General features: G+C 37.7%; 1 protein-coding gene across 1 annotated transcript in view; it reads right to left on the bottom strand.

The window, feature by feature from the left end:
- Positions 1 to 22215, bottom strand: part of ATP2C2 (ATPase secretory pathway Ca2+ transporting 2) — a 337340-nt gene that overhangs the window by 90031 nt on the left and 225094 nt on the right. The window contains exons 6-8 of the mRNA XM_053719160.1: positions 20454 to 20489; positions 17219 to 17280; positions 4852 to 4960 (exon numbers count right to left, since the gene is read on the bottom strand). Of these exons, the coding sequence (XP_053575135.1) occupies positions 4852 to 4960; positions 17219 to 17280; positions 20454 to 20489 (207 nt within the window). The remainder of the gene's footprint in view (positions 1 to 4851; positions 4961 to 17218; positions 17281 to 20453; positions 20490 to 22215) is intronic.

Raw genomic sequence — 22215 nt, 5'->3', positions numbered from 1 at the left:
GCAGTGGGTCAGGGAGAGAGTTTAATGTAAGGAAATGGGATAGGTGTGCATATACTAGTTTTTCGAGAAGCTTTGAGGCAAGAGGGAAATAGGGAGGTAGTTGGATGGGGAGGTTGGATCAAGGGAAGTTTTTTTTTTGAGGATAGGTGTGACCAGTGCATATTTCAGAGATGAGGGAAATATACCGGTGCTGAGGGAGAGGTTGAAATGTGTGTGAGTATAGGGGTAAGGGTAGAAGAGAGGGAGGGGAGTAGCTGTGAGGGGATAGGGTCAAGGGGACAGGTAGTGAGGTGAGAGCGCAGTATAAGTGCCAAAACATCTTCCTCAGTAACAGGGGAGAAAGAGCTAAGTTTATGGCTATGTGGGTTGTGGTTGGTTGCGAGCATTTGAGGGGGTGAGAGAATGGAATTATGTTGAGAGCTGATTTAGTTTCTGATGGAGTCAATTTTGTTATTGAAGTGGCTGGCAAAGTCATCTGATTTTATTATATGTTTCATTGTATTATTAAACATTTTTTATTCAATCTGGGAAATGAATAGTTTATTTTAGCGCCATCCGTATTTGGTAACATTATTCTTTATTTTATCTACTAGTTGGGAGATCTAGCAGATTATAGAAGATATAGCATTATTCACACAGAAGGAACTAGGTATTTGTGTATGTATGTGAGTATTTCTCAGGGTGTGTGTATATAAGTGTGTCTAGGGATGTGTGTATGTAAGTATGTCTCAGGATGTGTGAATGTGAGAATGTCTCAAGATGTGTGAATGTGAGTTAGTCCAAGGATGTGTGAATTTAAATATGTAAATATGTTTCAGGATGTGGGTATATGAGTATTTCTCGGGATCTAAATATTTCTCAGGATGTGTGAATGTGAGTATGTCTCAGGATGTGTGTATATGAGTATGTCTCAGGATGTACTGTAGGTATATGAATATGTCTCAGGATGTGTGAATATGAGTATATCTCAGGATGTGTGTATGTGAGTATTTCTCAGGATGTGTGTATGTGAGTATGTCTCAGGATGTACTGTAGGTATATGAATATGTCTCATGATGTGTGAATATGAGTATATCTCAGGATGTGTGTATATGAGTATGTCTCAGGATGTGTGTATGTGAGTATGTCTCAGGATGTGTGCATATGAGTATGTCTCAGGATGTCTGTATATGAGTATGTCTCAGGATGTGTGTATATGAGTATGTCTCAGGAAGTGTGTATGTGAGTATATCTCAGGATATGTGTATATGAGTATGTCTCAGGATGTGTGTATATGAGTATGTCTCAGGAAGTGTGTATGTGAGTATATCTCAGGATATGTGTATATAAGTATGTCTCAGGATGTGTGTATATGAGTATGTCTCAGGAAGTGTGTATGTGAGTATGTCTCAGGATATGTGTATATAAGTATGTCTCAGGATGTGTGTATGTGAGTATGTCTCAGGAGATGTGTATATGAGATAAATTTGCTTAGGGTAGGAGGTTGAGGGTTGCAGGTTTACCATTGCCCTAGAAAAGCACAAAAACTAAAATAACCACTAAAATACTGTTTTGTTTTTATACTTTCGGAATAAAAACCCATACACTGGATGCATCCTGTATAGTAGAAGGGAGGCATAGCATCACCCATGTTCTGTGGAGTAGAAATCTATGGAACATCTGGCTGTAACTTTTTTGCAGGAGCTTTTATTTAAAAGCTTAAATAACATTATAATTTGTTTGCAGGTTTTTATTTTTGATTGGGAATGAAACCATTGTATTTACCTGGATTTCAAATTACCTACACATTTCTACAACAATGGCTTAGAAATAGCATCAAACTCTTCCAGTGACAGATCCAGTGACAGTGTTGAATTTACTTTGCCATTGACTGCCATTGTTACTGACTATAAATTAGGATATATTATACTGGAGGAAGTGATGCCAGTGTTTTGAGAAAGGAAACTGACAACTAGCGTCATAAATACCTCCACACTATCTCCCAGGGCCTATTATTTTCTTATGATCCTTGACTGACAAGATGTTACCTGACACTAAAACAATGTGTAGCTGTTTTAAGAATGGAATGTCCAAACCATAAATGTCATTGCTAAAGATCAGTCGTATGTACAGTATAGCTTTTTTAGCAACAAGGTGGTAGAAACAAGAATCACATATGCCTGTCCTTTATTTTAGACAGTTCAAGTCACAGCATGTTTGTTTACCCTACACATTACCATCTTCACTAGAAACAGCTTCTATAGAATTATCACCATGTGTTTGAAAGTTTTGGTTTCTAAAATGCAAGATAATTCTGGATTTGGCTGCTATGGTTTGGAATTTTTGGAAGTATGTTTTTGTCCTTTTGCACGCTCATTTCACTTGTTAATAAAATGTGTCACTTTTTGACTAAGTTAAAAATAAAGCTGAAATCACACTTTTAAACTTGTACACAAAGGAAATATGATCATCGAAATGTAAATACTAATATTGGAATGAAGTGTTTAGAGGTCTATAAATATATAAAAATGTAACACTCATATGAAAATATCAATTGAACATAAGTGATGTGTCAAATTAGAAGCAAAAATTCTTACAAACCAGGAAATGTCATGTACAAATCACAATGCTATCTCCTTTGAACTAAAACATTTGTTCTCTAGAAACAAGCCGGTGAAGAAGTGGTGATTATACAGTTCAGATGTGACATAAAACATCCTCACAAACTATATTATATGCAGACATTCCAACTGTCCTTATTTGAGAGGCACAGTCCTTGATTCTGAACTCTGTCCATCTGTCTATATGAGACAGCCATATGTCCCTCTTTACAGACATACACACATACCTACATCACAAGACATACTCATTTACACACATCCTGAGACATACTCACACAGATCCTGAGACATACTCACATACACACATCCTGAGACACACTAACATACACACATCCTGAGACACACTCACATACACACATCCTGAGACACACTCACACACACACATCCTGAGACATACTCACATACACACATCCTGAGACATACTCACATACACACATCCTGAGACATACACACATCCTGAGACATACTCACATACACACATCCTGAGACATACTCACATACACACATCCTGAGACATACTCATATACACACATCCTGAGACATACTCACATACACACATCCTGAGACATACTCATATACACACATCCTGAGACATACACACATCCTGAGACATACTCACATACACACCTCCTGAGACATACTCACATACACACATCCTGAGACATACTCATATACACACATCCTGAGACATACTCACATACACACCTCCTGAGACATACTCACATAGACACATCCTGAGACATACTCACATACACACATCCTGAGGCATACTCACATACACACATCCTGAGACACACTCACATACACACATCCTGAGAAAATACTTACATACACACATCCTGAGACACACTCACACACACACATCCTGAGACATACTCACATACACACATCCTGAGACATACTCACATACACACATCCTGAGACATACACACATCCTGAGACATACTCACATACACACATCCTGAGACATACTCACATACACACATCCTGAGACATACTCATATACACACATCCTGAGACATACTCACATACACACCTCCTGAGACATACTCACATACACACATCCTGAGGCATACTCACATACACACATCCTGAGACATACTCACATACACACATCCTGAGACATGCTCACATACACACATCCTGAGGCACACTCACATACACACATCCCGAGACATACTCACATACACACCTCCTGAGACATACTCACATACACACCTCCTGAGACATACTCTTATGCACATATCCTGAGACATACTCATATACACACATCCTGAGACATACTCTTATGCACATATCCTGAGACATACTCATATACACACATCCTGAGACATACTCTTATGCACATATCCTCAGACATACTCATATACACACATCCTGAGACATACTCTTATGCACATATCCTGAGACATACTCATATACACACATCCTGAGACATACTCTTATGCGCATATCCTGAGACATACTCATATACACACATCCTGAGACATACTCTTATGCACATATCCTCAGACATACTCATATACACACATCCTGAGACATACTCTTATGCACATATCCTGAGACATACTCATATACACACATCCTGAGACATACTCTTATGCACATATCCTCAGACATACTCATATACACACATCCTGAGACATACTCTTATGCACATATCCTGAGACATACTCATATACACACATTCTAAAACATACTTATATACACACTTTCTGATTCCTGAGATATACCTATTGGTTCATATGTTTCTAAAAAACAAAACAAAACAAAAAAATTCTCTCAGTAAAGAAAAAATAATCTATTTGGAGGGAAAAAAAAGCCAGATACATATGCAAATTTGACTCGAAGCTTCAGAGATCATTCCCATGGTCACATGGTTGTAAATAGAAGGTGCAAAGACTTACACAGCCAGATCAGCAACTGTATGTCACTCATCAGCAATGTGGGGTCACATAATGACTAATTTTTATGTAGTGGGTATATTACGTTTTGGATAGTGTTGCCAGATAAAAAAACACAAGGTCTGCGAGCTATATCTTGCACAACCCTGACATAAACAGAATTAGATTAGACAGGGCCTAATAAACTGTATTTTGGTGAATAGTGCAATTTTTTTTTAACAATACATTTTTTTTTGATTCATTGTAAACTGAGACAAACAAAATAAAAAATAACAAGGAACAGCATCTAAACTGAATTCTATTGTATTTACTTATATATACATCATCGTCTTGCATCTCATGATTACCTCTATTAGTCTGATGTCTGCAGGGACTCGGTCACCAACTGATAAGCAAACTAAATCCCCTGGTACAAGCTCTCGGGCCAGAAGGTGCTGAAGCTTCCCATCCCGTATACTGTGAACAAATGGGATCAAGAACTGAGTTCAAAACAAACAGGAGACATTTAGATGAAAACGTTCAAGTACATGCAAATCGCCGCAGTAGTACGTTTTACAAGAAACACTTTTGCAAACAGATTTCTATTGCAAATACGTGCAGTTCTTTCCTGCTCTTTCCATTAGTGGGACTTAAGAAAATGCATTTTTTTAATACATAGATACTTCTTTAGCTTGGGGTAATAGTAGGTTAAGTAATAATAGGGGCGTTTTTAGAATGGTGAAGGTCTTTAAAGGGACATTAAACTCTAAAAAAAAACAATGATAGAATTATGTATTCAGACTACATATTAGCCTGAGAATAATATATACATGTATTTTTTAAAATGACATTAGTTTTTTAAATATTGAAAAAATAAGGTTAACCTTCTAATGTCCATTAAGAAGTGGGTGCCGCCATATTGTAACTTAGGTTTATTTTTCTGCTATGGCCAATTAGGGACAGTTTTAAATGGCTTACTTGAGAGTGCAACCAATGGCTGTTAATTACAGCCGTGTCTGTACTTCCACTTTTACCAGGAATTTGGAAAGCTCACAATATTCAGAATTAAATGACAGGAAAAGGGAACAAAATAAATTATGAAAGTATAATGCAAAGTTGCTCTACTACATACAATTAAACATTTTATATTACTATCTCAAAGTGTTTAAAGGGAGAGAAAGAATATAATAGGGGAATGAGAAAAGTACAGTATATGTGGAAAAGTGGAGAGAGTGTGCCAGGATAATAATATATGTGTTAAGAAAGGTATACGTATTACAATAATTCAATCCAAAAGAGAGGACATAAATGAGCCAGTTTTTGAGAGCAGAAACTTAATGTGTTGCAAATGGACAGATTTAGAGAGGCAACATTGAAAGGGAAAGCGAGAAGACCACATAAAAGTTTTAAAGGGCCAAATTCTGGTCCTCAAGCCTCATGCTGGGAGGAAATAATTAAATGCTTTATAGATTCAGGATACAAAACAGTATATCATACAACATTATGGCATATTCTGTCATACATAATTGTATTTTGCTACATATAATCAAGACTATTTTAAGATTTATTTAAAGGGACATAATACTCAAATGTTTAAGCACTTGAAAGTGATGCAGCATAGCTTTAAAAAGCTGACAAAAAATATTACCTGAACATCTCTATGTAGATATTTTGCCTCACCCCACTGTAAAGAGACTTTAAGCAGCCAACCAGGATGCTAGTTCTAGGATTTGCAAGGGAGTGTGCATCTGGCATGTGCAGGCACAGTCATGTTATTTTCCTTTTACATTTAAGGAAGTTAACTATGAAATCTCATGAAATCACAGCAAAGCAAAGCATGCCCTTAGCACTGCTGATTGGCTATTTTTTCCCCCCCAACTTGCAGATGGACAGCAGCTGAAGTATAACTGTTTACAGAGCACTTATTCTGGTGAGCTGAATACATTTTGAGGTAAAATACATTTCCTTCTTACATAGAGATGTTCAGGTGATATTTTCGTGTCAGCTTTTAACAGTTATGCTTCATCAAGTGATTTAGCATATGAGTATTATATCCCTTTAATTAAAAAATGGATAGCAAAACTAAACAAGCATAGCTATTATTAACATTATTTATTTGTCTAGCTCGGTAAAATTCCATAACACTGGTGTTCATTTAAAGGGACAGTCTACACCAGAATATTTATTGTTTTAAATGATAGATAATCCATTTATTACCCATTCCATAGTTTTGCATAACCAACACAGTCATATTAATACACTTTTGTATCTCTGTGATTATCTTGTATCTAAGCCTCTACAAACTGCCCCCTTATTTAAGTTCTTTTGACAGACTTGCATTTTCGCCAATCGAGGCTGGCTCCTAGCAACTCCATGTGCACGAACACAGTGTTAAAGGGACAGTCTACACCAGAATGTTTATTGTTTAAAAAGATAGCTAATCCCTTTATTACCCATTCCCCAGTTTTGCATAACCAACACTGTTATATTAATATATGTTTTACCTATGTGATTGCCTTGTATCTAAGTCTTTGCAGACTGCCCCTTACCTCAGTGCTTTTGACAGAAATACAGTTTAACCAATCAGTGCAGACTCCTAAATAACTCCACGGGAGTGAGCACACTGTTATATATATAACACAAATGAACTAGTACTGTCTAACTGCGAAAAACTTTTCAAAATGCTCTGAGCTAAGAGGCGGTTTTCAACGGTTTAAGAAATCAGTTTAAGCCTGCCTAGGTTTAGCTTTTCAAAAATACCACCTAGGGAACAAAGCAAATTTAAAGATAATTTGTTGTTTAAAGGGCCACTAAACCCAAAATCTTCCTTTCATGATTCAGATAGAGAATACAAATTTAAACAACATTACAATTTACTTCCATTATTTATTGTGCTTCATTTTTTAAATATCCTTAGTTGAAGAAAAAGCAATGCACATGGTGAGCCAATCACACAAGGCTTATATGTACAGCAACCAATCAGCAGCTAGTGAGCATATCTAGATATGCTTTTCATCAAAGAATATCAAGAGAATAAAACAAATTAGATAAAATAAGTAAATTAGAAAGATGTTTAAAATTGCATTCTCTTTCTAAATCATAAAAGAAAAAATGTGGGTGGCATGTCCCTTTAAATTTGCATGCTCTATCTGAATCATGAAAGTTTAATTCTGACTAGACGGTCCCTTTAACTATATGAAACACATGAACTAGCAAACTCTAGTCGTGAAAACTGTCAAAATGCCCTGAGATGAGAGGCAACCTTCAAGGGCTTAGAAATTAGCATATGAACTTTCTATGTTCAGCTTTTAACAAAGAATACCAAGAGAACAAAACAAAATTGGTGATAGATGTAAATTTGAAAATGGTTTAAAATGACATGTGCTATCTGAATAATGAAAGTTTGTTTTGGACTAGACTGTCCCTTTACTGTGGAAAGGTCACCCTGAGTGATTAAAATAAAGGGGCACGTAAGTGATGCATTAACCCTTTTTTCTTTCTTTCAAAGAGTAAAAATCTTGTCCGGCAACTGACTGGGGACAGAATAGAATACTCCCTGATCTACAAGAACTTTGAAGCAAAGGCTAAAAACCCCTCCCTCAACAAAGTCCTGAAGAACCTGAAAAAGAAAGTCTTGGAGGACTAAAATTTAAAAACTGTGAACAAGGGAAACACTCCTGTTTACCCAGGAAGCTGAAATCCTGGAAAGTTGGATTTCCTGTTAATTAAAAGCTCAAATTAAAAGCTGTGACTGAGAGGAAATAGCTCCATTAGGCCTAGATTTGGAGTTTTGTCGGTAACGACCCGAAAAACTAACGCCGGCTTTTTTCTGGCCGCACCATAAAAATAACTCTGGTATTGAGAGTCCACATAAAGGCTGCGTTAGGCTCCAAAAAAGGAGCATAGAGCATTTTTAACGCAGCTTCAACTCTCGATACCAGAGTTGCTTACGGACGCGGCCAGCCTCAAAAACGTGCTCGTGCACGATTCCCCCACTGTTTGAGCTGAAAAAAAACCAAACACCTGCAAAAAAGCCACGTTCAGCTCCTAACGCAGCCCCATTGTTTGCTATGCGGTAACCCTTCCTACGTCTGCACTTAACACTCTAACATGTACCCCGAGTCTAAACACCCCTAACCTTACACTTATTAACCCCTAATCTGCCGTCCCCGCTATCGCTGACCCCTGCATATTATTATTAACCCCTAATCTGCCGCTCCGTAAACCGCCGCTACTTACATTATCCCTATGTACCCCTAATCTGCTGCCCTAACATCGCCGACCCCTATATTATATTTATTAACCCCTAATCTGCCCCCCACAATGTCGCCTCCACCTGCCTACACTTATTAACCCCTAATCTGCAGAGCGGACCTGAGCGCTACTATAATAAAGTTATTAACCCCTAATCCCCCTCACTAACCCTATCATAAATAGTATTAACCCCTAATCTGCCCCCCACAACGTCGCCTCCACCTGCCTACACTTATTAACCCCTAATCTGCCGAGCGGACCTGAGCGCTACTATAATAAAGTTATTAACCCCTAATCCGCCTCACTAACCCTATCATAAATAGTATTAACCCCTAATCTGCCCTCCCTAACATCGCCGACACCTAACTTCAAACATTAACCCCTAATCTGCCGACTGGAGCTCACCGCTATTCTAATAAATGTATTAACCCCTAAAGCTAAGTCTAACCCTAACACTAACACCCCCCTAAGTTAAATATAATTTAAATCTAACGAAATTAATTAACTCTTATTAAATAAATTATTCCTATTTAAAGCTAAATACTTACCTGTAAAATAAATCCTAATATAGCTACAATATAAATTATAATTATATTATAGCTATTTTAGGATTTATATTTATTTTACAGGTAACTTTGTATTTATTTTAACCAGGTACAATAGCTATTAAATAGTTAAGAACTATTTAATAGCTAAAATAGTTAAAATAATTACAAATTTACCTGTAAAAGAAATCCTAACCTAAATTACAAATAAACCTAACACTAGACTATCAATAAATTAATTAAATAAACTACCTACAATTACCTACAATTAACCTAACACTACACTATCAATAAATTAATTAAATACAATTGCTACAAATAAATACAATTAAATAAACTAGCTAAAGTACAAAAAATAAAAAAGAACTAAGTTACAAAAAATAAAAAAATATTTACAAACATAAGAAAAATATTACAACAATTTTAAACTAATTACACCTACTCTAAGCCCCCTAATAAAATAACAAAGCCCCCCAAAATAAAAAAATGCCCTACCCTATTCTAAATTACTAAAGTTCAAAGCTCTTTTACCTTACCAGCCCTGAACAGGGCCCTTTGCGGGGCATACCCCAAGAAATACAGCTCTTTTGCCTGTAAAAAAAAACATACAATACCCAAGCCCCCCAACATTACAACCCACCACAGACATACCCCTAATCTAACCCAAACCCCCCTTAAATAAACCTAACACTAAGCCCCTGAAGATCATCCTACCTTGTCTTCACCATACCAGGTTCACCGATCGGTCCAGAAGAGCTCCTCCGATGTCCTGATCCAAGCCCAAGCGGGGGGCTGAAGAGGTCCATGAGCCGGCTGAAGTCTTCATCCAAGCGGGGCAGAAGAGGTCTTCCATCCGATTGAAGTCTTCATCCAAGCGGCATCCATCCGGAGCGAAGCGGCAGCATCCTGAAGACCTCCACCGCGGAACATCCATCCTGGCCGACGACTGAACGACGAATGACGGTTCCTTTAAATGACGTCATCCAAGATGGCGTCCCTCGAATTCCGATTGGCTGATAGGATTCTATCAGCCAATCGGAATTAAGGTAGGAATATTCTGATTGGCTGATGGAATCAGCCAATCAGAATCAAGTTCAATCCGATTGGCTGATCCGATCAGCCAATCAGATTGAGCTCGCATTCTATTGGCTGTTCTGATCAGCCAATAGAATGCAAGCTCAATCTGATTGGCTGATTGGATCAGCCAATCGGATTGAACTTGATTCTGATTGGCTGATCGGAACAGCCAATAGAATGCAAACTCAATCTGATTGGCTGATCGGATCAGCCAATCGGATTGAACTTGATTCTGATTGGCTGATTCCATCAGCCAATCAGAATATTCCTACCTTAATTCCGATTGGCTGATAGAATCCTATCAGCCAATCGGAATTCGAGGGACGCCATCTTGGATGACGTCATTTAAAGGAACCGTCATTCATCGTTCAGTCGTCGGCCAGGATGGATGTTCCGCGGTGGAGGTCTTCAGGATGCTGCCGATTCGCTCCCGATGGATGCCGCTTGGATGAAGACTTCAATCGGATGGAAGACCTCTTCTGCCCCGCTTGGATGAATACTTCAGCCCGGATCATGGACCTCTTCAGCCCCCCGCTTGGGCTTGGATCAGGACATCGGAGGAGCTCTTCTGGACCAATCGGTGAACCTGGTATGGTGAAGACAAGGTAGGATGATCTTCAGGGGCTTAGTGTTAGGTTTATTTAAGGGGGGTTTGGGTTAGATTAGGGGTATGTGGGTGGTGGGTTGTAATGTGGGGGGCTTGGGTATTGTATGTTTTTTTTTACAGGCAAAAGAGCTGTATTTCTTGGGGCATGTCCCGCAAAGGGCCCTGTTCAGGGCTGGTAAGGTAAAAGAGCTTTGAACTTTAGTAATTTAGAATAGGGTAGGGCATTTTTTTATTTTGGGGGGCTTTGTTATTTTATTAGGGGGCTTAGAGTAGGTGTAATTAGTTTAAAATTGTTGTAATATTTTTCTTATGTTTGTAAATATTTTTTTATTTTTTGTAACTTAGTTCTTTTTTATTTTTTGTACTTTAGCTAGTTTATTTAATTGTATTTATTTGTAGCAATTGTATTTAATTAATTTATTGATAGTGTAGTGTTAGGTTAATTGTAGGTAATTGTAGGTAGTTTATTTAATTAATTTATTGATAGTCTAGTGTTAGGTTTATTTGTAACTTAGGTTAGGATTTCTATTACAGGTAAATTTGTAATTATTTTAACTATTTTAGCTATTAAATAGTTCTTAACTATTTAATAGCTATTGTACCTGGTTAAAATAAATACAAAGTTACCTGTAAAATAAATATAAATCCTAAAATAGCTATAATATAATTATAATTTATATTGTAGCTATATTAGGATTTATTTTACAGGTAAGTATTTAGCTTTAAATAGGAATAATTTATTTAATAAGAGTTAATTAATTTCGTTAGATTTAAATTATATTTAACTTAGGGGGGTGTTAGTATTAGGGTTAGACTTAGCTTTAGGGGTTAATACATTTATTAGAATAGCGGCGAGATTCGGTCGGCAGATTAGGGGTTAATAATTGAAGTTAGGTGTCGGCGATGTTAGGGAGGGCAGATTAGGGGTTAATACTATTTATGATAGGGTTAGTGAGGCGGATTAGGGGTTAATAACTTTATTATAGTAGCGCTCAGGTCCGGTCGGCAGATTAGGGGTTAATAAGTGTAGGCAGGTGGAGGCGACGTTGAGGGGGGCAGATTAGGGGTTAATAAATATAATATAGGGGTCGGCGGTGTTAGGGGCAGCAGATTAGGGGTACATAAGGATAACGTAGGTGGCGGCGCTTTGCGGTCAGCAGATTAGGGGTTAATAAGTGTAGGCAGGTGGAGGCGACGTTGAGGGGGGCAGATTAGGGGTTAATAAATATAATACAGGGGTCGGCGGTGTTAGGGGCAGCAGATTAGGGGTACATAAGTATAACGTAGGTGGCGGTCGGCAGATTAGGGGTTAAAAAATTTTTTTCGAGTGTCGGCGATGTGGGGGGACCTCGGTTTAGGGGTACATAGGTAGTTTATGAGTGTTAGTGTACTTTAGAGCACAGTAGTTAAGAGCTTTATAAACCGGCGTTAGCCCAGAAAGCTCTTAATTACTGACTTTTTTCCTGCGGCTGGAGTTTTGTCGTTAGATGTCTAACGCTCACTTCAGAAACGACTCTAAATACCGGAGTTATAAAAATCCCATTGAAAAGATAGGATACGCAATTTACGTAAGGGGATCTGCGGTATGGAAAAGTCGCGGCTGGAAAGTGAGCGTTAGACCCTATTTTGAGTGACTCCAAATACCGGAGGTAGCCTAAAACCAGCGTTAGGAGCCTCTAACGCTGGTTTTCACGGCTACCGCCAAACTCCAAATCTAGGCCTTAGGTTCCTTGGGCTTATTGTGTGAGAATTTCTTGGCAGCCTTAAAGCCTGGTTCTCAAGGCAGCCTTAAAGCCTGGAGCAGGAGTGGGCCATCTGGATAAGCATAAAATGCAATACACAGTAGCACAGATAGCCAGCATGGTGGAGAACCCCAAACACTGTATTGCCTTATTATTGCAGTAAACACTATTGCCCCTATTTATCAACCCGCCAACTTACTTGCAATCGCCGGTACCACTACGCTCGCCTAAGATCGCCTAACATCACTGCCGCGGACCTGAATACGATCTCCAAAGTTACCAAAAAAGCTGTCAAAAACCCGCGCACCAAGTACGGGGCGATGAGCAGCGGACTGTTGTTAACTAACAGTCATTGATCTCGCTGCTCTTTGGCTTTTTCCCAGCTTTATTGGTATACTGTCACTAAACACTCACACTATACTATACTGTTTTACCCCTATACCGCCGCTCCCGGACCCCGCCGCAACTAAATAAAGTTATTAATCCCTAAACCGCCGCTCCCGGAGCCCACGCCACCTACATTATACTTATTAACCCCTAATCTGCCGCCCCCTACACCGCCGCCACCTACATTATGTTATTAACCCCTAATCTGCCCCTTACACCGCTGCCACCTACGTAACACTTATTAACCCCTAATCTGCCGTCCCCAACATCGCTGCCACTATATTAAATTTATTAACCCCTAAACCTAAGTCTAACCCTAAACCTAACACCCCCTAACTTAAATCTAATTTAAATAAATATAAATAAAATTACTATCATTAACTACATTATTCCTATTTAAAACTAAATACTTACCTATAAAATAAACCCTAAGATAGCTACAATATAACTAATAGTTACATTGTAGCTAGCTTAGGTTTTGTTTTATTTTACAGGCAAGTTTGTATTTATTTTAACTAGGTAGAATAGTTACTATTAAATAGTTATTAACTATTTGATAACTACCTAGCTAAAATAAATACAAAAGTACCTGTAAAATAAAACCTAACCTAAGTTACAATTACACCTAACACTACACTACAATTAAATACAATTAACTAAATTACATACAATTAACTAAATTAAATACAATAACCTAAATTAAATTAAATTATCTAAAGTACAAAACCCCCACTAAATTACAGAAAATAATAAACAAATTATAGAAATTCAAACTAATTACATCTAATCTAATAGCCCTATCAAAATAAAAAAGCCCCCCCCAAAATAAAAAAAAACATAGCCTAAACTAAACTACCAATAGCCCTTAAAAGGGCCTTTTGTGGGGCATTGCCCCAAAGTAATCAGCTCTTTTACCTGTAAAAAAAAATACAAACAACCCCCCCCAACAGTAAAACCCACCACCCACACAACCAATCCCCCAAAAAATACTAACTAAAAAAACCTAAGCTCCCCATTGCCCTGAAAAGGGCATTTGGATGGGCATTGCACTTAAAAGGGCAGTTAGCTGTTTTGCAGCCCAAAGCTCTAACCTAAAAATAAAACCCACCCAATACACCCTTAAAAAAAACTAACACTAACCCCCTGAAGATCGACTTACCGGGAGACGTCTTCATCCAAGCCGGTCCGAAGTGGTCCAGTCTTCATCCAGACGGCATCTTCTATCTTCATCCATCCGGCGCGGGTCCATCTTCAAGACATCCGACGCGGAGCATCCTCTTTGGCCGACGACTTCCCGACGAATGAAGGTTCCTTTAAGTGACGTCATCCAAGATGGCGTCCCTTAGATTCCGATTGGCTGATAGAATTCTATCAGCCAATTGGAATTAAAGTAGAAAAAATCCTATTGGCTGATGCAATCAGCCAATAGGATTGAACTTCAATCCTATTGGCTGATTGGAACAGCCAATAGAATGCAAACCCAATGCTATTGGCTGTTCCAATCAGCCAATAGGATTGAAGTTCAATCCTATTGGCTGATTGCATCAGCCAATAGGATTTTTTCTACCTTAATTCCGATTGGCTGATAGAATTCTATCAGCCAATCTGAATCTAAGGGACCCCATCTTGGATGACGTCACTTCAAGGAACCTTCATTCATCGGGTAGTCGTCGGCTGAAGAGGATGCTCCGCGTCGGATGTCTTGAAGAGGGACCCGCTCGGTGCCGGATGGATGAAGATAGAAGATGCCATCTGGATGAAGACTTCTGCCGTCTGGAGGACCACTTCTGCCCGGCTTTGATGAAAAGAGCTAACTGCCCTTTTAAGGGCAATGCCCATCCAAATGCCCTTTTCAGGGCAATGTGGAGCTTAGGTTTTTTTAGTTAGTATTTTTTTTGGGGGGGTTGGTTGTGTGGGTGGTGGGTTTTACTGTTGGGGGGTTGTTTGTATTTTTTTTTACAGGTAAAAGAGCTGATTACTTTGGGGCAATGCCCCGCAAAAGGCCCTTTTAAGGGCTATTGGTAGTTTAGTTTAGGCTAGGGTTTTTTTTTATTTTTGGGGGGGCTTTTTTATTTTGATAGGGCTATTAGATTAGGTGTAATTAGTTAAAATTTCTGTAATTTGTTTATTATTTTCTGTAATTTAGTGTTTGTTTGTTTTTGTACTTTAGATAATTTAATTTAATTTAGGTTATTGTATTTAATTTAGTTAATTGTATTTAATTTTGTTAATTTATTTAATTATAGTGTAGTGTTAGGTGTAATTGTAACTTAGGTTAGGTTTTATTTTACAGGTACTTTTGTATATATTTTATCTAGGTAGTTATTAAATAGTTAATAACTATTTAATAGCTATTGTACCTAGTTAAAATAAATACAAACTTGCCTGTAAAATAAAAAAAAAATCCTAAAATAGCTACAATGTAACTATTAATTATATTGTAGCTATCTTAGGGTTTATTTTATAGGTAAGTATTTAGTTTTAAATAGGAATAATGTAGTTAATGATAGTAATTTTATTTATATTTATTTAACTTAGATTTAAGTTAGGGGGTGTTAGGGTTAGACTTAGGTTTAGGGGTTAATAAATTTAATATAGTGGCGGCGACGTTGGGGACGGCAGATTAGGGGTTAATAAGTGTTATGTTGGTGGCGGCGGTGTATTGGGGGCAGATTAGAGGTTAATAAGTGTTATGTAGGTGGCGGCAGTGTAGGGGGGGGGAGATTAGGGGTTAATAACATAATGTAGGTGGTGGCGGTGTAGGGGGGCAGATTAGGGGTTAATAACATAATGTAGGTGGCGGCGGAGTGGGTGTGGTAGATTAGGGGTTAATAAGTATAATGTAGGTGGCGGCAGTGTAGGGAGCGGCAGATTAGGGGTGTTTAGACTCAGGGTACATGTTAGGGTGTTAGGTGTAAACATAACTTTTATTCTCCCATAGGAATCAATGGTATATCGGGCAGCAGCAAACATAAGCTTTCGCTGCTTTCAGACTCCTATTGATTCCTATGGCATCCGCCGCCTCTAGGGCGGCGGATTGAAAACCAGGTATGCTGGGCCAGAATAGTGTCGAGCGTACCTGGTAGAAATTTGTTAACTTGCAAAAGTAGTCAGATAGTGCCGAATTTGCATTCGGAACATCTGTAATGACGTAAGCATCGATCTGTGTCGGACTTTGACCGGCGGATCGTATTTTACGTCACAAAATTCTACTTTTGCCAGTCTGTAGGGTTTGATAAAAAAGGGGAATCAGGCTTGCCACAATTACGCTGCGGAATTGCAGCGTATTTGCGGTTTACGGCTTGATAAATAGGCCCCTATGGGTGAAGATGATAGGCAGGGGGTACCCTGTTAGAGTCAGCTAATCCTCTGAAGTGTATGGGGTGTATGTCAGAACAACTTGTAGTCATAGACAGGGTTAAGGACCTAACACAGTTGGTAGCACCCTTTCTGTAGCAAGCCTGCTGTTCTGAACACATTTGTCTTCATCAGGGAAAAGTAAATATTAGCTGCATATACAGTACGTTTACCTTACTCCTACTAGTAGAAACTAAACTGACCCAAGCAAGATGTATTTGTTCACCGGTTCACAGGTGTCACATTACCTTCACCATTGACATACAGGCTTATATCGTTTTATTGCACTTTGCTTTATTGTGCTTCACAGATATTGCTCTTTTTACAAGGAAGGTTTGTGGCAACCTTGCGTGAAGCAAGTCTATTGGTGCCATTGTTCCAACATAAATACAGATATAAACATTGAAATTCACATGAATATACACATATACATATATACACACCAATATACACACACCACCAGCAAAAAGATTATGACTCACTGAAGGCTCAGATATCTTTTAATTAAGGTATGTACATAGTTTTTTTTAGCCATAATGGTATTAGACACTTCATCAACTAAAGTATAGTGTAAATATAAATTTTATATGCATTGGGAAACAAAACAATTAGTGTGACCCACTTTATTGCTATATTCACTTTATAGGGGTGGTCTGTATATCCACTAGTACTGTTATGGTTTAACAGAGAGAAAATGTAGCTTTAACTCTGTCTACAATTCCAGTTTATTCTACAAAAACAATTAAGAATTATTATTTGTATTTACCAGTTGCATTCTGGTGGGACTAGTTTATTCAACTCTTCAAGAGATTTTTCAGATCGATATTCCTAGGAAACAAAAAGATAGAAATGTGAATCCAAAAGTTTATTATCCATTTCATTGAAGGAACAAAACAAAAAATGTATATAACATTTTTTAAAGGTTTTTTTTTTCTACATTGCCTACATTTCTTTATATTTAAATTTGCTTTATATATGGCAAACTATTGACTGGCTGGTTTTAGACAATAAATGACAAATGCTTATTATAATGTTTGAATATCAATTAGAATTAAAAAATTTCAGCAAAATACATTTTAAATTAATGTTCTAAAACATTCACTTATCCCTGTTCACAAAAAAATGATACCCTGCTTTAGTTATTTCTATATAATTTAATCTATAAAAACAAACATTAGTTAGATACTTTTTATGTAATTCAGGACACATCTTGTGATGTTCACTTATTTGCCTCATAGCTTTTGTTAATATACAAGATCAAGTTCCTAGTTTAGTAATTCAGTTTCTTTACTAATTATGCCAGGTAATGGTATCATAATTACTTTTGCAAAAATAATCTCTTCCCTAATTAGTTAGAAATATATATATATAGTAAAACCTGAAGTAGGACAGGACCCGGTGTTGATCCGTGTGATCCCACACAGCCAGCACCAGAGATATAGTAAATCACCAATTTAATGCAAAACAAGCATATATAAATGGAAGATTTTGCCCAAGGAGCTTACATTCTAGGGAGTATTATGAGAGAGCTTACAGTTTAGATGTAACTCTGAACCTTTCATTTATTTAGTTGCTATTGCCATCTATAGTTCTGTTGGTGTTCAGCACTCAGTATTCTGTTTGGGGAATATTGTTTCAAGAAATCTGTTTGGTTTATATATATATATATATATATACATATACATATATATATATATATATATATTGCAGCAATAGATAGATATGTGTGTCTGGGTGTGTATATATGTGTATATATATATATATATATATATATATATATATGTGTGTGTGTGTGTGCGCACGTGTGATATAGTGTAAGTGTATAACCTTGGTGAACATTTACTTTGGAAATGGCATTAAGAAAAAAAAAAAAAAAAATCACCTTATATTATGGACAAAACCTTGGAAGGGGCAACAGAATTTTGAGAACCTAGGGCAACACAAAACCTAAATACAGCACTGACTAGGAATCTTTTAGACTTAGAGGCCTGACTTTGAATCTTTTTGACAAGATATAACATAATGGACTTCTTTGAGGAAGATGTAAGCAGAAACGGATCAGACCTTTTTGTTTTTTTCTACAGGAGGTTGCACTACGTAACTAACGTAGCCATGGCAACCAGACGCGTGTTCGGCAGCGTCTACAAGTGAATTAAAAACATTATGGCATAGCAACAGGGTATATAGTACAACACGTTACATTTATGCAGACTCTCAACCTAACTTAAATGCTATAGCAATTATAGCATTTAAGTTAGGTTGAGAGTCTGCATAAATGTAACGTGCTGTACTATATACCCTGTTGCTATGCCATAATGTTTTTTATTCACTTGTAGACGCTGCCGAACACGCGTCTGGTTGCCATGGCTACGGAAGTTACGTAGCGCAACCACACAGTGGGATGAGTCACTTCCGGACGCTGTCGGCAGCGCCGCGCTCACACTATTCAATGTCTGTACATAAGGAGGGGTAAGTTTGCTCACTGTTGGTGTTTTGTTTATTTGAGAAAGGGGGAGACCCCGAAACGTTATATATTATTAAATATTCTGTATATATATATATGTGTGTGTGTGTACATATATATATATATATATATATATATATATATATATATATATAATATGTATGTGTGTGTACAAATGTATTCATACACACAGACACACACAAACATTATAAATAGTCTCTTGTAACTCTATTTTACCATGAGCTTGTAATACCAGACTGCTAACCTTAACACGGTCCCATGCTATTGATAGCGCACCTGCTCTATCAATAGTGCTCCACTTGTAATGTAGGCCTAAGTAGTACCGAGCACTACTAAATTATTTTTGTTAGTACTGAATTACAAAACCACACCATACTCATGCAATATGTGGGATGGTTGAGAGCTAGGCAAATGTGTTATCATGGATTGGTAGTTCTTCCCCCCTTGTCTTTTCTGTTGCCCACCAACTTCTAATCCCACCCACAAATGCCTGTAACCCTATCCCAGCTGGTTACCACCTTGCCCAAATGACACCCTTGACTCCACTCAATATCCTCCTTCATACAAAGTAGACTTCCCAGTCCTGGGAACCCTACAAGAAATGTCAAAAGTCCATTCAGGTTGATTGGAATCCAGGATAGCGACAGGAAAAAGTTAAATATCTTCTTTCAAATACATAAAAAAAATCATTAAGGACTTGTTTACTTTTTATTTTAAATAAGAATGTCTGGCTATTTTCAACAGCTTTATGAAAGTGTAGCAAAACTATACAGCCTTCCTGCATCAAGTAAAACATTTATTAAAAGCAAACACTGATAACAAATATTTAAAAAATTACTTGTTTTGTTATGTAATAGCAAGAAAAATTGTTGACTGATGATGTAATTAAAATTACTGTTTTAGAAAGATGACATCATGGAGGGAACTTCAATCTTTTCAGAACCACACCAACCTCTTCTGATGTCATAGCATTGCTAAGGCATGCTGTTACCTCGGGGGGGAAAGGCTGAGTATACCACAAATATTAATAATAACATTCTTAAATGCGTAGCTCATGAGAAAGATTCTAGAAATTCAGATACTAATCATACTTTAACACAACTGCATTCCACTTACTGAAGATCTCACAAGCTGTTCCAGAGGCTCAAGAGACCACATTCTACTAAAATACTATCATCTCAACAGTCAATTAGAACCACTCTGAGAACCCATATTTTCCAGTTGTATCTAATATCAAATGACTGGGGTTCATAACAAGGCTAAAATAATAATCCAATAAAAAGGTACAGAAAGGAGAAATATAATGTGAATTTTTCATTTAGATTGTACTTTATAACTTATGATTGAATACATTAACAACAATATACTGTACTCTTTCAAAAATTGTTCCATTAAGATTTAATTATAGATTGATATTTTGCCTTGTATCTTATTTAGCATCTAACTACAAACCCAACCAATCATTCCTTTCCTTTAGCTGTTCTGAGTTAAATGCATGTGTGGGTCTGTAACTCACCTGTACAAATGCCACTGTGACTACAATAAGTATTGCCTAAAGAAAAGAAACAGATTGATGAGTTAGTGTGTTTCTATGCATAATAAACAACACAATGTTAGCAAATGTTTTAGAATAATGGACTTCATGTGGGAAGAATTATGAATTAAGGAGGGAGAGGGAAACACAGTTAATTTTATTTACAAACAAAGATTTGTTTGCAAGAAACTCCCTGAAAGCTTTGTAGCCAATTTGACCACCTGCAATTGTCGCAACTTAACATTCATTGTACAAGAAGATTCCATTGCACAAGAGGATTCTTGTGCAATGTCGCCCCCAGAATCAGTTGTGCTAGAGCAGGGCATGTCAATAACCCTGAACAAGTGAGTGTCGGAGTGATTGATTTTGCCACTTCTGAGGTGATGGAGAGAAAAAAAGAAGCTTTTGTGAACCTGCTCTATATAGCAAAAAAGCCTTAATAAATCTAGCCCTTAGTCTCCAAAATGTTCTGCTAAAGTACCTGTACTCACTATCTTTTGTGATACAATGCACAAATGTAGAAATGTTACAGAGCAATAGGCTAATCCTAGATATTGCATTTATTTGTAGTGAATGGGGCCAAAGAATGAAAGGCGGCAACCAGACCTAATAAACTGTTTAGAACAGTGGTTCTCAACCAAAGTGACCTCAAGGCCCAGTAAATTGTAGCTAGACATGTCCAGGGCCCGGTAGTTTTATATATATATATATATATATATATATATATATATATATATATATATAGGTTTAGTGGGGGCCCTGGTGGGGGTCTGTCGCTGTGAGGGCCATGGCGTGTGGGGTCTGGCCCTGGAGGTTGGGTGCCCTTTCTCTGGACCTTAACGTTGGGGGTTCTGGCTCTGGAGGTTGAGGGGCCTGTTGGGGGCAGGGCAGGGAGGCTACCATGTTCATTTGCATAAAATTGAATATATTATGGTCAGTGTGAGACAGTTTTTCTGGGGCCTTGATTGGTATCAGTCTGCACCTGTTGTGCAGTGGGGTAAGAGTGTGCAGTGGGGGCATGACAGGTCGGGGCCCACCAGCAGGGCTATCACGGCCCGGTACTGGGCCACGGTCCGGCTGTTGAGAAACCAGGGTTTAGAAAGTGGTCTCTGCCTGTCTGGGTGACAAAAGTTACTCTGCTGGTAATATGTAGTATCTCCTGGGAAAAGCATCATGGTGGGATGGCTAAGTGACAGTTTATACATATTCTATATTTTAACAATTTATTGTTTTAACAAATATATTATTTAAATATGTACCTGGCCACGGGCATTATTATCTCATTCACAAATAGTGCTGTATAATTGTGCTTACTGTTATTATTTTCTTATTATAAAAATCTGTACTATTATCATCCAAACACAACTGACACAAATAATTGTGCATAAATTGAGGACAAAACAGAAAATCTGAGATGAAGAGATAAAAAGATGTGGAGAGATTAAAAGGTGTGGAATGCAAGAGAAAATGTGTGGAGAAAAAGGGAAAGAAAGGTTCATTGCCAGCCCTAGCAGAGGAGCAAAGAAAATATAATTTTTGTTGAAAACATCAAAACAGCAAGTTCCTGTAAAATGAACCAGTATAGCAAGCACCTAGAATAGGCACACATTATTAGATGAATAACAACATGGGGATATACTGTAAATGCAGAGGAATTAAACCTCACTCTCCTTAACAGGCCACAAATAGTCTGAAACATAGGTGCTGTGGTGCATTAAGAGTTGCAGGAGTTGGCCATCCGGTG

The sequence above is a fragment of the Bombina bombina genome, chromosome 1 (genome assembly GCF_027579735.1).
Source record: "Bombina bombina isolate aBomBom1 chromosome 1, aBomBom1.pri, whole genome shotgun sequence".
Classification (NCBI taxonomy): Eukaryota; Metazoa; Chordata; class Amphibia; order Anura; family Bombinatoridae; genus Bombina; species Bombina bombina.
Note: the sequence above shows the minus strand (reverse complement) of the source record. Positions and strands in the feature narration are given on the sequence as shown.